The sequence below is a fragment of the Melospiza melodia genome, chromosome 2 (genome assembly GCF_035770615.1).
Source record: "Melospiza melodia melodia isolate bMelMel2 chromosome 2, bMelMel2.pri, whole genome shotgun sequence".
Lineage (NCBI taxonomy): Eukaryota > Metazoa > Chordata > Aves > Passeriformes > Passerellidae > Melospiza > Melospiza melodia.
This window is the reverse complement of record NC_086195.1, coordinates 8,243,962-8,258,477: the sequence shown is the minus strand read 5'-3', so window position 1 is coordinate 8,258,477 and position 14,516 is coordinate 8,243,962. Positions and strand designations below refer to the sequence as shown.

The window sequence follows — 14,516 nt, the reverse complement described above, 5'->3', positions numbered from 1 at the left end:
GGGCAAAACCAGTTTGAATTGTACTTCTTAACAAATACTGTACAAGCAAAACGTTTGATATGCACGTTTCTGTCGCAGCATTTTGGCAGGGGACTCCAGGCACTGCACCTGGCGATCCCTCCTTGGTGATGGCACTCTCTAAAGCAGTACCCCTCAAAGTGCCTAAGATTCCATTCCCCCATCACTGATTTCAGTCCTGTTTTCTGTTTAGAACAGTTTCTAGGGAATCTCTGGTCTTCCATAAAATGAGCCAATAAATAGTAAAGCAATTCCTCGTGTTCCTGGCGGTGTAACGTGGAATACATAGAAACTGAAAATCCATGGGTGATGTTGAGTCAGGGTTAGTGTGTAGTTTGACCTTGGGGGAAATCCATAACCTTACTGAGCAGAATTTCTCCATCTTGTACATTTGGCTTGTGGTTGTTTAGTGACTAAATTCAGTTTTTAACACTTGCTACTGCCAGTGTTAAAAATAGTACAGCCATATATAAAAAGAATTCAGTCACTGTTTGTGTATCAGTAAATGTACTATGTTTTGGTCACAGAGTTGGTCACCTGCACCTGTGTTACCCCTTTGACAAGAAGGAGATGGCTCAGGGTTCTGTCAAAGCTTGTTTGTCCTGCAGGACCCAAACTTGTGGGAATGGACAAGCAGAACAGGACTCTGCTTGACTTGGAATTTTTCACATTATTTTCCCAGCTGACTACAAGCTCTGAAAATTTGAGTTCTCTGTTTTTCAAGATTGTGCATCTTGCCGAAATCGAGCCAGAAAGAAATTAAATTCCCCCATTGGTTTTTTTTTATTTTTCTGACTGAAACTTTAGACAACATGAGAGATTTGTGTTAATCATATTTGCTATTATGCCTTCTCAGCCACTCTGTTGTGCCTAGCTTGTGTGTTTTAGCATATGTGTCATGAAAAAGCACTTACAGTTCCAAAACTTCCTGTATATTTCCTGAGATCCAGGAGAGAATGAGATTAGCCATTCTGCCAAAGCTAAAATGGGCAAAAATTGGCTGCTGTAGCAATTTACTTCATTTTTGATTTCAATAAATTTTGTCTACCTCTTAAGTCTTTTGCCAGAAATGAATAGGCTGATGAGCTGTGTCAGGGCAAAGTGGCTCCATGTTTTTGTTGGTGTGAGTTCCAGTTACTGGGCATTGCAGGGAAGCTTTCAGTGCAATGAATTTAACTAAAAATGAAGATTGACTGTATAAATTAGAGGAAGAAGTGGCCTGTTGGGGAATTTGCAGAGTAACCAATTAAGTATTTAAATATCTTAGTTAAACCTTGGTAGCCCACACTCTCAAATCCCCATTGAAAGCAAATTCTCTCCCCCATGACAAAAGACACACCATTATTTTGGGGAGGGTGAGATGCTGATGCCAACCTCACATTTCTTAGGACAGGTGTGGGATTTTCCCATTTGTGGCTCTGCTCCAGCACAGCATAATCAGACCACAGTGATTTTGGCTCTTGTTCCTTTCACTTTTCATGCCCTCCATCATGTTCATGACACCACTTTCCCCCAGCCATAAGGTTTGGGAGTGAAGTTGCAGCTGCCCTGCCTAGAGCCAGCCAGGAGAGGCTTTCTGGGAGCAGTGGGAAGTGTCTGGCACAAACCAGGAGCTGCTCCGTGGTGCTGCAGTGGCAAAGGCAGAGTGGAGGATCCCAGCTGCTTCCTCCTGCAGGATTCCTGCTCTCCTTGCAGGTGTGTGGTGGGGAAGGTGACTCCAAACCTCTCTTTAGAGCTCTGAATTCTCTCCTGGCTGGCAGCTGGGCTCACAGTGAGCTGTGGGTGCCCCCTGTGCCATTCCAGGCTGTCCCTGTCCCTGCCCAGTGGGTGCCATGTCAGCACAGCCCTCCTTGTTCCAGACTGCAGGAAGGGCTTTTCCCCAGCCTGAGCACTGTCCCTTTTCACACTGGAACTTCCTAAGGTTCTTACCACGAATTTCCTTTTATTCCTAAGGGATAAAAGTCTCCCCTGGGCTTTCAGTGTCCAGTAACCATTCCTGTTCATTATTCACAAGAGCAATGCACAGCCCCACCCTGCAGTGTCTGTCAGGGTAGGCTGTGTCTGGAAGGGTGCTGACAAGAGATTCCAGCATTAAATTCAGACCTCTCCATCCTGCACTCTGATTTTCTATCACAAGTTGTGGTGGATCCCTGGATTTCAGCAGCATTTGTGCCAGTTGAGTTGATCTCAGCACTGTAAGAGTGGAAGTTGGTGATGTGTTGGGGTCAGGCCAGCTCAGTCAGTGGGTGGCACACAAGACAAGAGCTCTTGTTTGCAGACAAATCAAAACAAGCACGGGGGGAATCAGTTTCTGAAGGAGAAAAACACTCCTGAATAAGGGCTAACTTTTAATCAGATTTTTAAATACCCAACTCTGTATTTTTTAGCTTTAGAACTCCTTGAAGCCACTTTTTGATAATAAAACTGACCTACAGGCTGTTTCCTTGGAAGAATTTAATATAGCCTTAAATCACAGCAGCACAATTCTGAAATGACAGGGTCATTGTTCAGTGGTCAAAATAATGTGCAAAAAAATGTCTTCTAGTTTTTAACCATCAGATAACCTTGAGTAAAGAAACAAGAGGAAAAAGGTTCCATGACTTCATCCACAATCTGACCATAGCAAAACATCCAGTGCAGGGAAATAAGATCATTCCCTTCTCTGTTTCTATAGTATTCAAAGTGTCTGATAATGTTAAATTTTGTTCTTAATTTGCAACTGCTGTTCCAGTAAATTGGTGTATTTTACCCAAAGTGGTGTGAGCTGCACAGTCTGATTTGCAGTGATGTCCCCTTTTAATCCACACCAGAGCAAAATGTTTCAATGTTTGGTTTTCCCCTCCAAGCTGTTCCCTGATCCACATTTCTGCTGTGGTGTTGTGCTGTCCCTGTTTCCATACAATGCCCAGGGCTGGATGAATGCTTTCCAAGTGTGGTTTCACCTGAGCCATTAAGTGAGCAGTTCTGTTCCTTTGCTGTAGTGATACCTCTGTAGGTGCAGCTTTTAAAGGTATTATTGGCCTTTTTTTAGCTTTATTTATTGAAAAATGCTGCTCAGTTCTTGTCCCTCACTCTTAAATTCCTGTCCATCATTTATTGTGGTTCTTTCGTACAGAGTTTTTCACTCTGGATTGCAAGGATCATTTTTATATTCAGTATTTTTGTATTTTCTTGGAATCGAATCCCTTCACTTGCCATGATGGTTGTTTACCTTCTGTTTTTACCCACACCTGCAGTCCTGCTGTTTGCTGCTGCAAGAAAAAACCCCCAAAAACCCCCAAATTTGCCAGGCAGCCTGGAGCCTTTCACAGTGCAGTAGCAGCAGCCACAGCCTTGACCAGGTGGGCTTTGTCATCTCTTAAAACTTCTCATTTATGTGGGGTAGGAAAACTTTGTGCTACTGATGGCAGTCTGGAATTCTAATAGCTTGTGGCTTACTGGTTTTCTTTGGTTGGTTGTTGTTTGGGGTATTTTTCCCTTCATTTTCTATATTGAACCATTCTACAGGTGAATAAAAGCAGTAGGTTTTGCTGGAATCTACTCTGGAAAAGAAGGTTGGACACTTAATATACTTGATTGTATTTAAATATCTGGTAGGTGCTTTAAAGTCCTCAGAAGGTCTTCTGGAAGCAAATTCCAAAGCTTAGAAAAGTGAAGATTAGTTCTTCAGGACTTACTGATACTCACCAATTCTGTCTGCCTGCTGTGCATGACTGAGGACAGGTGAAGCAGCAGAAATGGGAATATTTTGCTGCAGGGAGAGGTCGTGCTGTGTGAAATCCCTGGGGAGCTGGAGCTGTGCTTTGCCTGGCCCCACACACCCTGCTGAGCCTTTGTGTGAGACCTGTCCTGAGCCACAGAGCAGCAACTTCAGACTAAGTAGCATGTAAAGCATTTTCTACTCTTCTTCTTCTCTAAGATCTGTACCAAGTGTAATCCTCTGAGCAGATAAAGGCAGGGAGGGGCTGAGCGAGGGCCTTCACAAGCTGCTCTGTGAATCCTTTCTACCTCTTGTTCACTGCTGGGAGCGGCTCTGGGCCAGGTGAGGTGCACAAATACCTGGTGGGGCTGTTTGCTGGGCAGGCACTGCAGTGCTGCCTCCCTGGGGATAAATGGAATTGTTTGGGGTACCTGTGTTTGCATCCAGGTGAAGGAACTGGCATTTTTCAGGGGGCACCGTGAGGACTCTCAAACATTTCTCCTCCCGTGTGAAGTAGCATCAAATCCTCTCACAATTAATGTTCAAATCACGCAGCAGTCGCAGGGAGGGACTTGGTTTTCCAGCTGTGTTGGTGAGGGTTTAGAAAGGGAGATGTGGGGATGTGAAAAGCCAGGATTCTGCAGATCAACCCAGGTGTTAATCTAGAACAAAAAAATGTTACTGATTGCTACTGTGGTTGTGTGTAAGACTGAAATGCTGAACGAGAACTGTAACCCTCCCACTCCGAGTCTGAGAGAGACCTGGCATTGGCATTCTGAACACTTCTGCAACCTGAACCAAAAACTGCTGTGGGAATGTAGACTTACCATAGAGCTGTGGAAGAAAACTTCAATCGTGTCACTTCTCTCGGTCTTCAGAGCAGTCAACATGGTTTTGATGTAGGTTTTAGATTATGTATATATAAATCTGATTGAAGTACCAACAGCAAACCATAAATAAAATGTGGACTTAATTGAAGAATGGGCTAGTGGAGGCCTCTTGTGTTGAATTTATTAAAATACAATATAACCAAGTTGTTGGTGGAGGAGACTGGCTGTGATGAAGACAGGGAATAAATAAAACTGGAGCTGAGCCAGGTTTGCTGCTGCCTCTGCCCCTCCTGTGCACCCACAGAGTGGTTTGATGGTGCTGTGGTGGCTGGGGATGAGCTGGGAACGCTCCTGGCATCGCCTTGGTGCCTGTGAGGGCCAGAGGCTCTGGGAGTGGCAGCTGCTGCAGGGACAGTGCCACATTCCTGTCACATTCCAGGCCCAGGGGAGCTGGTGCAGTGCTGGGGAGCTGCTGTGACCCTGGGCCTGCCCCCTGCCCCTTGCTTTGCTCTGCCAGAGCCAAGGGCCAGCTCCCAAAGGAATGTGAGGTAGGTCCAATGCAGAGCTACTGGAAACATCTGGTTCCCAAAGTTTGCTCTTGAAGATGTGCAAATGGAAGTGGAGAACAGTGGCAAATTTCTGGGAATTTGTGGTACTAACGTGAAATAAAAAAAACAATTTAAAAAGGACATTATGGAAGCAGGTGACACAAAAGGTTCCAGCTTGGCATGAGGAAGAACTTCTTTACAGTGAAGGTGGCAGAGCTCTGGAACAGCTGTGGAGTCTCCCTCTGGAAACATTCCAGACCCACCTGGATGCACTCCTGTGTCACCTGCTCCAGGTGACCCTGCCCTGGCAGGGACATGGACTGGGCAGACCCCAGGGGTCCCTCCAACCCTGACACTCCTGTGATTCTGTAACACCTGAGTTTGTCCTTGGCTGTTCAGTCAATGTCGCCCATCTGAGTGGATGTCAGTGTGAATTCTCTGGACAGCAACATGGTGGCAAAACTGAGAATTCTGGGTACACTCTGGATGTATCCCAACAGATCAGTGGGGGTAGGGGGTTGCTGTAAACTGGGAGAAGAAAGCTTTTGATAAAAACAGCAAAAATGTTAAACAACTCCCACAAATGTTTCTGTTCTCACATTTCTCTCTGAGAATTTTTTAATGTCACAGGACAAAAAAAGCCATTTTTTAATTTAACCTCTGTGGAGGCTGTAAAGATTTATTGATCATCTGACTCCCTGCAACCTTTTAGAATTTGGGCTCCTGTGGTTTTTACATTAGCTGAAAACACAGCCCAAAGCATTTCCCTTGTATTTGATAGATAACTTACCTGGTAACTTCAGCACAACAGTCAGGATCATGATCTTGCTGCTGGAGCTTGCTTCCCTCTCTTCTTTTTGCAGAAACTCCCTGCATGGGTTTGCTCTGGCCTTTTTTCACCTCACACTGTTTCCTTGCATCTCCCTCTGCAGCTGCTCCCTGCCTGCCCCAGTGTGTAGCAGGCTGTGGGTCCTGCAGAGCTGCTCCCCTTTGATTTCTCAGGGCTGGGCAGTGGGGCTGGAGTGGAGCTGTGGAAAGCCCCGGGGCAGGGACCTCTATCGCCGGCTGGGGTCCACGTACAAATCACAAATGGGATGGGAATGCTGTGGAACTGCCTTGAGCTGTTTTATTTTCCAGCATCATGACAATGGGAAAATGCCATCAGCTCACATCCCAGGCAGCAGACCAAGAATTTAATGTTACAACTCACTTTATAAGTTTTTTGACCAATCACACAAAGCAAAAGCACATTGACAGTAGTTCTATCCAAGCACTATAAGCACATGTACCTTTGGTTAAAGCAATGCTGCTTATTTTGAATACAATACCTGCTTGTGAGCCTTAAAACACAATGCACGGAGTTCCATTATTAAGCTTCAAACTTCCTAATATCTTGCAGATAAACTTTTCTGTAGCTTAGGGAGTTATTCTAGACAAGTGTTAATACACAGACCATTGTTCTATTTGTCCTTGCTTTCTACTTTTTAAATAATTTTTATGCTGACCTATCTCATGGTTACTGCTTATCTCTAATCACAGTTTTACTGTCTCTGAGGCCTTTTGCAGCTTTCCCAAAACCCTCTGATTTTGTGGATTCCCACAGCCTCGGGGTGAAGTGACCCTCCCTCCTGCTTCCCTGGCCTTCCTGCTGCTTCCACGGGGGTGTTGGCAGGGGACAGTGATGTCAGCGAGGGTTCTCTTACCAGGAAGGAAGGAAGTTGTGATACCTGTCCATGTTTAGGTAGCACTTGGTGCTTCTCAACACACCCTTAAAAAAGTGTAAAGAAAATGCTGTTTGCTCTTTCAGTAGATGGGAATCTGAAGCCCTTCTAAAGGAAGGCTTTAGTGCTTCACTGGTACCTATCTTTTTATTTTTTAAATTTTTTTTCTTTCAGCAGACAAAGCCATATACTGGAAATAACCTCTGAGAATTCTGCAGGAACACAACATCTTTCTTTAAAACAGTTTGCTTCATTTCAAGATTTCTGTAACTGTGCTAATCTTTATGTGAGGAGGTTTAATAATACAATTATTATTATTATCGTTTTACTAATGAGCATGGCTTTGGTTTTTAAATTTGACTGTATCTATAGTAGCTCATGTCTTCTGTGCAGTATTGGGGCTGAGAATTGAGATGCTCCTCCATGAAGTGAAGTACCCTGGATATAAACCATACAAGCAGATCTACTGGGTATTCTGTCATGATGCTACAACAGTTGCTTTGAGCAGGAGGTTGCTGATTATGATACACAATTAAAGCATAATTACAACACATTACATAATTACTCCCACAGCAGGGGGGTTGGAACTAGATGATCTTCCAGGTCCTTTCAGCCCCAAACCAGCCCATGATTCCATACAATGGCAGTGGGGGTAGAAGGGCAGGACCACAGAAGGAGCTGTGTGCTTTCTAGGTTTTATTTTCCTTTACATTTGAAAGTGTTTTTGTGTTGGAGCTGCCTCGGTCGAGCCCCTCCCACCTCAGGGCCAGGTTTGTGCTTTCCTGTGCTCAGCAGCTCCTGGGGCTCTGCCCTGTCCCTGCCTGGTTCATTTCTCATTTCTGCAGTGCAGATTTGGAGGGAGCTCAGCCCTGCTCAGCCCACAGAGCACAGGGACTGGCCCAACTTCAGCCCCATTCTCATTTTCTGCTCAGGGCTTTCACAGATCCTCCTAGCCTGAGGTTAAGCTTGGTAAACTCACCTGCATATTTTTATTGGTATTTTTAAAATTCTTATTGCATTGTTAATTGTCTTAACTTCCTCTGTTGTGTAAACCGCTGAAGTTCACCTCAATTCTACAACTTAAATTAGACCTTTGGTTTAGAAAATATATTTCAATTTACTTAAATTTTTCATTGAAGGTTGGTTTCTTTAGAGCCTTTCATTGTTTTATCTTACTCCCTATTCTCTCATGTTTCTTTTCACAGACTTTTAGCACTGGAGGTGTTGGGGCTGCAGGAGCATTTTGAGTCATCTGGTCACTTGCCAGGATCACAGTGGCTTTTCTGAGTTCCACGTTCATGTTGGCAACAGGAGACTGCACTGGAATAGTGGCTGCAACTGGAGTTTGGTGAAGGGAGAACAATCTTTGCAGTCTTCATACTACTGTGTGAATTTAGACTTCTGGCATTGCATCCTATGTGTTTACATTAAATGTGTTTGGAGCTGCATTAAACCCTGTAATATGGCACTTATTTATTTTTAATAATTTGTATTAATTACTCCCTACTGATGGGCTTGGTGCACTGACCCTGTGGCTGTGAACGCTGGTGGGCAGTGCCAGAACCTGCAACAGCAGCAGAGGCAGCCAAGGGTCAGTATCCATCTCCCTCTTCCCAAAAAAATATACAGCATCAAGAGGCCCAAAAGTGGTTGGGAACCTTGATTTTCTGTGAGTCCTCTAGGTGCATTTAATGTTGTGGAACATTCAATACTTCAGCTGCTGTTCTGATGGTGTTTGGGAGGAGTGTTACACTGACTGTGGGCCCTGTCAGGAGAGCACAGGAACCCAAGAGCTTCTGAGCTCATGGCAAGAACAGATGTGAACTTCAGACCTTGATGGAACTGGAGCAATATAGACAAACAAAACTCCCCCTTGCTTTGCTTCTTCTCCTCAGTGGGCTCTGATGCCTTTCTCCAGGGTGTGGTTTGGGATTTTTAAATCACCTTTCTCTCCTCAGACACACATGGGCAGCCCCAGCACTGGATTTGTGCGTGGGTGTAGAAATGACTTTTCCCACTTTGCATTCCACTGGGTTCCCATCAATGCAAGTCATTCCCATACAGGGAAATCTGGTCCTTGGCTCAGAGCCCTCCAGCACAGCCAGAGCTGCTGAGATCAACAGGAGCCCTGGCTCTGGGTGTGCTCAGACATGAAGCTGAGCCCCAGCTGCCTTCAGTGATTTCTCCCTCCTAGGGCCAGCTCAGCAAAGCTGTAAAAGCAATCTTGCACTAAACCCCATTACTTTTCTCATTCCCTTACAGAAGCTGGCTTTTCACAGGACAGCTGTTCTTAGGAGAACACAGCTTCCCAGGGGACATTAGTGTTACTGCCCACATTACTGCAGCACCTTGGAACATCCCAGCATGACCAACATGCAAAGAGATGTTTGAAGCAGTCTGCCCTTCCCAAAAACTGATGAGGGGGCAGTCTGTGTGACACCTCGAATTTTTGGCACCTTTTATTTGGCTTGAGCCTCACAGATCCAAAAGGAAGCTCAAACCTTGCAGTGAGTGCAGCCGAAATACTTCCCAAATTTGTAACTCAAGCTTCCCCTGCCCCAAAAGATGAAAATGGAAAACCATTATTGTCGCTTTGATTTTTTAAGATTTTCTAAGCCTTCTGATGTTGACATTTCTGTAGCAAACTTTCTCTCACACTTGATGTAAATAACTCATTGTTTTGCATTCCTTTATAGAAGAGAAATTTGATGGACTGTTAGTTTGTCCAGTGTCATTAGAGAAGTAGCCCTGTCACTCTCCAATCCACTGTCACTTTCAGAAAACTATAAATGTTAAGAGTCAGAAAATAAACTTCCCTTTTTTCTTCACCTTAAGAACAGCAGTGTGTGCTTGTGTTCTTTTGTGTCCTATAACAACACGTTCTGTTTGAGGTTATGAATTTAGGAAATTGAGCATCCTTTCAACCAGATTCCAAAGTTTAACCACAGATTACCTGATTGCTTTGTCAGGCCTCAGCTTCCACAGAACCAGGCCAACATGAACACCACACCAGGGCACAAGAGCATCCTCAGCAGTGTTACTCCAGCCTGCAGGAGCAGCTTACAGACTGCAAGTGCTGGCTGAGAGAATCCCTGCTCTGCAAGGCAAGGGGAAACACCCCGAATCCGCACTCACAGCTTCCCGTGCCGAACACGATCCCAGCTTTGCTTTACCCCCTCTGCAGCAGCAGCAGAGACACAGGGACTGCACACGGGCTGTGTTGTACAGGTTTATTGAGTGGCCCCCAGCGGGGGAGCTCAGTTCTCCTTCTCCTGCACGGTCTTGGTGCCGCGCAGGCGGCCGGTGCGGCGCGCGGCGATCAGCCCCACCTTGCGTCCCGCCGGAGCGTCCCTGCGGATGGTCGAGGGCTTCCCGATGTGCTGGTGGTTGCCTCCTCCGAAGGGATGCTCCACAGGCTGCCCGGGGGGGAAGCAAGACAGCAATGTAACCACAGAAACTGGTGCTCGACAGAAATCAACAGGGTCAAGGGGACAAAGAAGTAACTACTTCACGCCTCACGTGGTGCAGTCACCATCGAGTGCTGCTAACTCACCCCGTGGCTGCACATCTGTGTGGGAAGTTTCCCTCCCAGATGCATGCCAGGCTCCTCCCAATATCCCCCAAAGCTTCCCTGAACTGTCAGAGGGGACAGGGGTGGCTGCAGCCAGACTCACGTTCATGGCCACACCACGGACTCGTGGCCAGCAGTTCCTCTTGGCCTTGTACTTGTGGTAGGCACGGCCGGCCTTCAGGATGGGCTTGTCAATGCGGCCTCCCCCAGCCACGATTCCTGCAGGGAGGGACAGCAATGGTCACACCAGCACCAACACTGACATCAGCCGAGCTACAGCCTTCTTTCTGATCCAGCACACACGGACTGAGCTCTCTTCCTAAAGCACTGCCACTTTTACTGCAATGATTTCCTGAGCAACATTAAGCTTTTCAATTGAATTATGAATTGAAAGAGCTCAGGGGACTGTGAAGAACTTTGAGGTCAAATACCTACTTGTTTCACGATTTACTGAGTCAATTTTACTGGATTAACACACCAGATTACTCATTTTGGTGTCTTCCATGCAGAGGCAGGCAAGTGTCACCAGCAGCCATCCCAGCTGTCAGTCAGGTGCACAACAAACCTGGTGCAGCCTCTGCTTCTTGGCAGTGGCTTTGTCATTCCCTGTCAGACCTCCCAGAACACTCCACCCACCTTACACCACCAGCAGGCTCCTTCAGTGCACCAGAAGCAGGAAATCAAAATGCCATTTCCCATGTTAAGTCCTTCCCCAAGAACTGCAGCTTTTACAGGCTGAACAATGAACATTGTCCTGAGGACAATGAGCATCTACTTTTCTGTCCTCTCACTAAGTCAAACCTCCAAATTTAGGTTAGCAACATGCTGAAGTAATGCAGGTGTAAAATACAAGCCAGGCACCTGAGCACACTGTCCAGCCTGCACATGACACTATTTTCAAGGTGGTTACTAAAAGTGGGACCTTGCTGGGAAGATTCAGTGACAAGCACCCAGTGACAAGTTCACAGTGATGGCTTCTTACCCACAACAGCTCTGTTTGCAGAAGAAATTACTTTCTTGGAGCCTGAGGGCAGCTTCACTCTGGTTTTCTTGGTCTCGGGGTTGTGGGAGATGACGGTGGCGTAGTTGCCGGAGGCGCGCGCCAGCTTCCCGCGGTCCCCTGGCTTCTCCTCCAGGCAGCACACGATGGTGCCCTCGGGCATGGTGCCCACGGGCAGGACATTCCCGATGTTCAGCTGGGCTGCAGAGAGCAGGAGAGCAGCCACAGCTTCACTGGGGGCTCTGGGGTGGGGTTACAGCCCTGCTGAACACGGGAGGGCTGCGGCAGCAGGGTCCTGCACGCTGTCATCTTAAACTCCAGGAGCTGGGACAGCCTGCCCGGCTCAGCCCAGCCCAAACCCCAGCCCAGCCCAGCCCTGCCCAAAACCCAGCCCCAGCCCAGCCCTGCCCCAGCCCAGCCCAAACCCCAGCCCCAGCCCAAACCCCAGCCCAGCCCCAGCCCAAACCCCAGCCCCAACGCCAGCCCTGCCCCAGCCCCAGCCCCAGCCCAAACCCCAGCCCAGCCCAAACCCCAGCCCCAGCCCAGCCCCAGCCCCAGCCCCAGCCCAAACCCCAGCCCAGCCCCAGCCCAAAGCCCAGCCCCAGCCCAGCCCAAACCCCAGCCCCAGCCCAGCCCCAGCCCAAACCCCAGCCCAGCCCCAGCCCCAGCCCCAGCCCCAGCCCCAGCCCCAGCCCAGCCCAGCCCCAGCCCAAACCCCAGCCCCAAACCCCAGCCCAGCCCCAGCCCTGCCCCAGCCCAAAGCCCAGCCCAAAGCCCAGCCCAGCCCCAGCCCAGCCCCAGCCCCAGCCCAGCCCCAGCCCCAGCCCAGCCCCAGCCCCAGCCCAGCCCCAGCCCAAACCCCAGCCCAGCCCAAACCCCAGCCCCAGCCCCAGCCCAGCCCAAACCCCAGCCCCAGCCCCAGCCCCAGCCCAGCCCAGCCCTGCCCACCTTTCTTGCCGCAGTAGACGAACTGGCCGGTGTGGATGCCCTCGGCGGCGATGAAGAGCTCCGTGCGCTTCTTGAAGCGGTACGGGTCGCGGAAGGCGATCTTGGCCAGCGGCGCGCCCCGCCCCGGGTCGTGGATGATGTCCTGTGGCAATGCAGAGCTGCTCTAGGGCAGGACACGGCCCCTGCCTCCCTGTGAGAGTGGGAGGCCCTGGCACAGCTGCCCTGAGGAGCTGCGGGTGCCCCTGGATCCCTGGAAGTGTTCCCAGCCAGGCTGGACGGGCCTTGGAGCAAGCTGGGACAGTGGAGGGTGTCCCTGTCCATGGCAGGGGGCTGGAACTGGATGGGCTTTAAGGTCCCTCCCAGCCCAAACCATTCACTGATCACAGGATAATGCCTGGGTAGTGTGCTGCTTGGAGCTAATCCTGTCTGAACAGCTTTATTCCTGACATTCTGCAGGAATCCAGTCTCTCCATGTAAGAAATCCACTTTCACTTTGCCCCACCACCTCTGGGCAGGACAGAGCTGGCACAGGCAGAGACTTCTCCCTGTGTTTCCTTGGGATTGAAGCATTTCTAAAAATCAGCTAAAACAAAGGTTTTGAACGTCCTAAGTAAGGAAGCACAACTTATTGTTTCTTTCACACTTGAAAAAACATGTGCACTCTGCTCCTGATGCACACCAGGATTAAAATACCCAACCATGCATTTACAGACTACAGACAAATGACTCTGACACATCTCTAAGATGTGTTTGGTTTTTAGGACAGCGCACAAACTGTTGGTGTCCATTCCCAACGTTTTTTCAGCCCTGTTGGCCAAATCTCCTGTGTAGGACCAAGCTCAAGTCAAGCCCTGTTACCCACCTTCTACCATCACCTCAGCTGGGTGAGAGTGAAGAAAATTCTCTCTACAACAGAACGTGACCATGCTGTGAAACACTGGAGGGCTGCTCAGAGCATCCACGCAGCCAGTAGCACTGCTGGCACTCCACAGTCCCTGACACCCAAGAAAAAGTTCCTACAGCACCCCTGAACCACTATCACACACACAAATACAGGCACTGCCCTGCTCCTTCTGCTCAAGACCAAAATGATGGCTATCACTTGGCATTTACAAATATTTGATTTTTTTTTTTAAATATGCAATTAACTACATGGGAAACTCCCTAGCCACGTTACCTGAAGTACAGGGAATTCTCAGGCAACATAAAACCACTCTGCTGGAACTGCTACTCTTAGCAAAGCTCCAGCAGAAACCCTACTGCTGACCAAGGATGCCCCCTCTGTTGAGATGTTCTCATAAACCTGGAAGAGTTTAACTTTACAGGGAATATGATCTGTTTAAAGCAGAGAACGCTGGATCGGGACCAGACGGGATAAGGCCCGGCCAGAAGGCCGCGGCAGTGCTGGCAGCGCAGGGGGAGCGGGGCTCGGCTCCCGGTGCCCGAAGCCCCCGAGCAGCGGCGCGGGGCCCGCCCGTACCTTGACGATGCCCTTGATGTACCCGTGCCGCTCGGCGAAGTCCACGGCGCGGAGCTTGGCCGGGCCCTTCCTGTGCTTCACGTGGGCACGGAACACGGAGCCCGCGCCTTTCCTCTGCCCGCGGATGACGCGGCCCATGGCGCCCTGCGGGGACACGGCGACAGCTCAGCGACACCCGCGGCCCGCTCAGCGGCGCCCCGGCCGTGCCCCATCCCCGCCCTGCCCCTTCCCGCGGCCGCCCGGGCGCGGATGGCGGCGGATCCGGATCGGGACCGCGGCCGCCCCGCTCCTACCTCACTCCGGCCTCCCGGGGAAAGAAGGAAGGGCTGACGTCACGGGCGCGCCGAGACCCTTCCGGCGCCGTGACGTCACGCGGGAAGGGGCGGAGCTCCGGCGTTCCCTCAGATCCTCCGGGCCCGGGACAGCGGGAGAGCCCCGGGATGGGGCGGGCGCAGGGAACGGCGGGCACGGGGAGCTCTCGGGAGCGGGCACGGACAAACGGGAGCGCTCCGGGATCCCGACAGGAAGGGTCAGCCGCTGCAAGGGGCTGGAGTTCGGGTGCAGCCGTCGGTTTATTTACGGCACAAAGGAACACTAACAAAAACGGTGCGCGCGGAGTTGTCGCAGTTCCCACACCGTGATTTTACAGCGTTAAAAGCAGCGGCGAACAAAGCCCTGCCTGAGACACTCCAGGATGCGT

General features: G+C 49.5%; 1 protein-coding gene across 1 annotated transcript; it reads right to left on the bottom strand.

The window, feature by feature from the left end:
* Window positions 1-10,033: 10,033 nt before the first annotated feature.
* Window positions 10,034-14,190, bottom strand: RPL8 (ribosomal protein L8). The gene is made up of 6 exons (XM_063181863.1): window positions 14,110-14,190; window positions 13,817-13,960; window positions 12,337-12,478; window positions 11,371-11,589; window positions 10,492-10,607; window positions 10,034-10,233 (listed from the first exon to the last, which is right to left on the bottom strand). The coding sequence occupies exons 2-6, from the start codon at window positions 13,952-13,954 to the stop codon at window positions 10,075-10,077; spliced, it is 774 nt and encodes a 257-aa protein (XP_063037933.1). The 5' UTR covers window positions 13,955-13,960; window positions 14,110-14,190; the 3' UTR covers window positions 10,034-10,074.
* Between the last annotated feature and the right edge of the window lie 326 nt (window positions 14,191-14,516).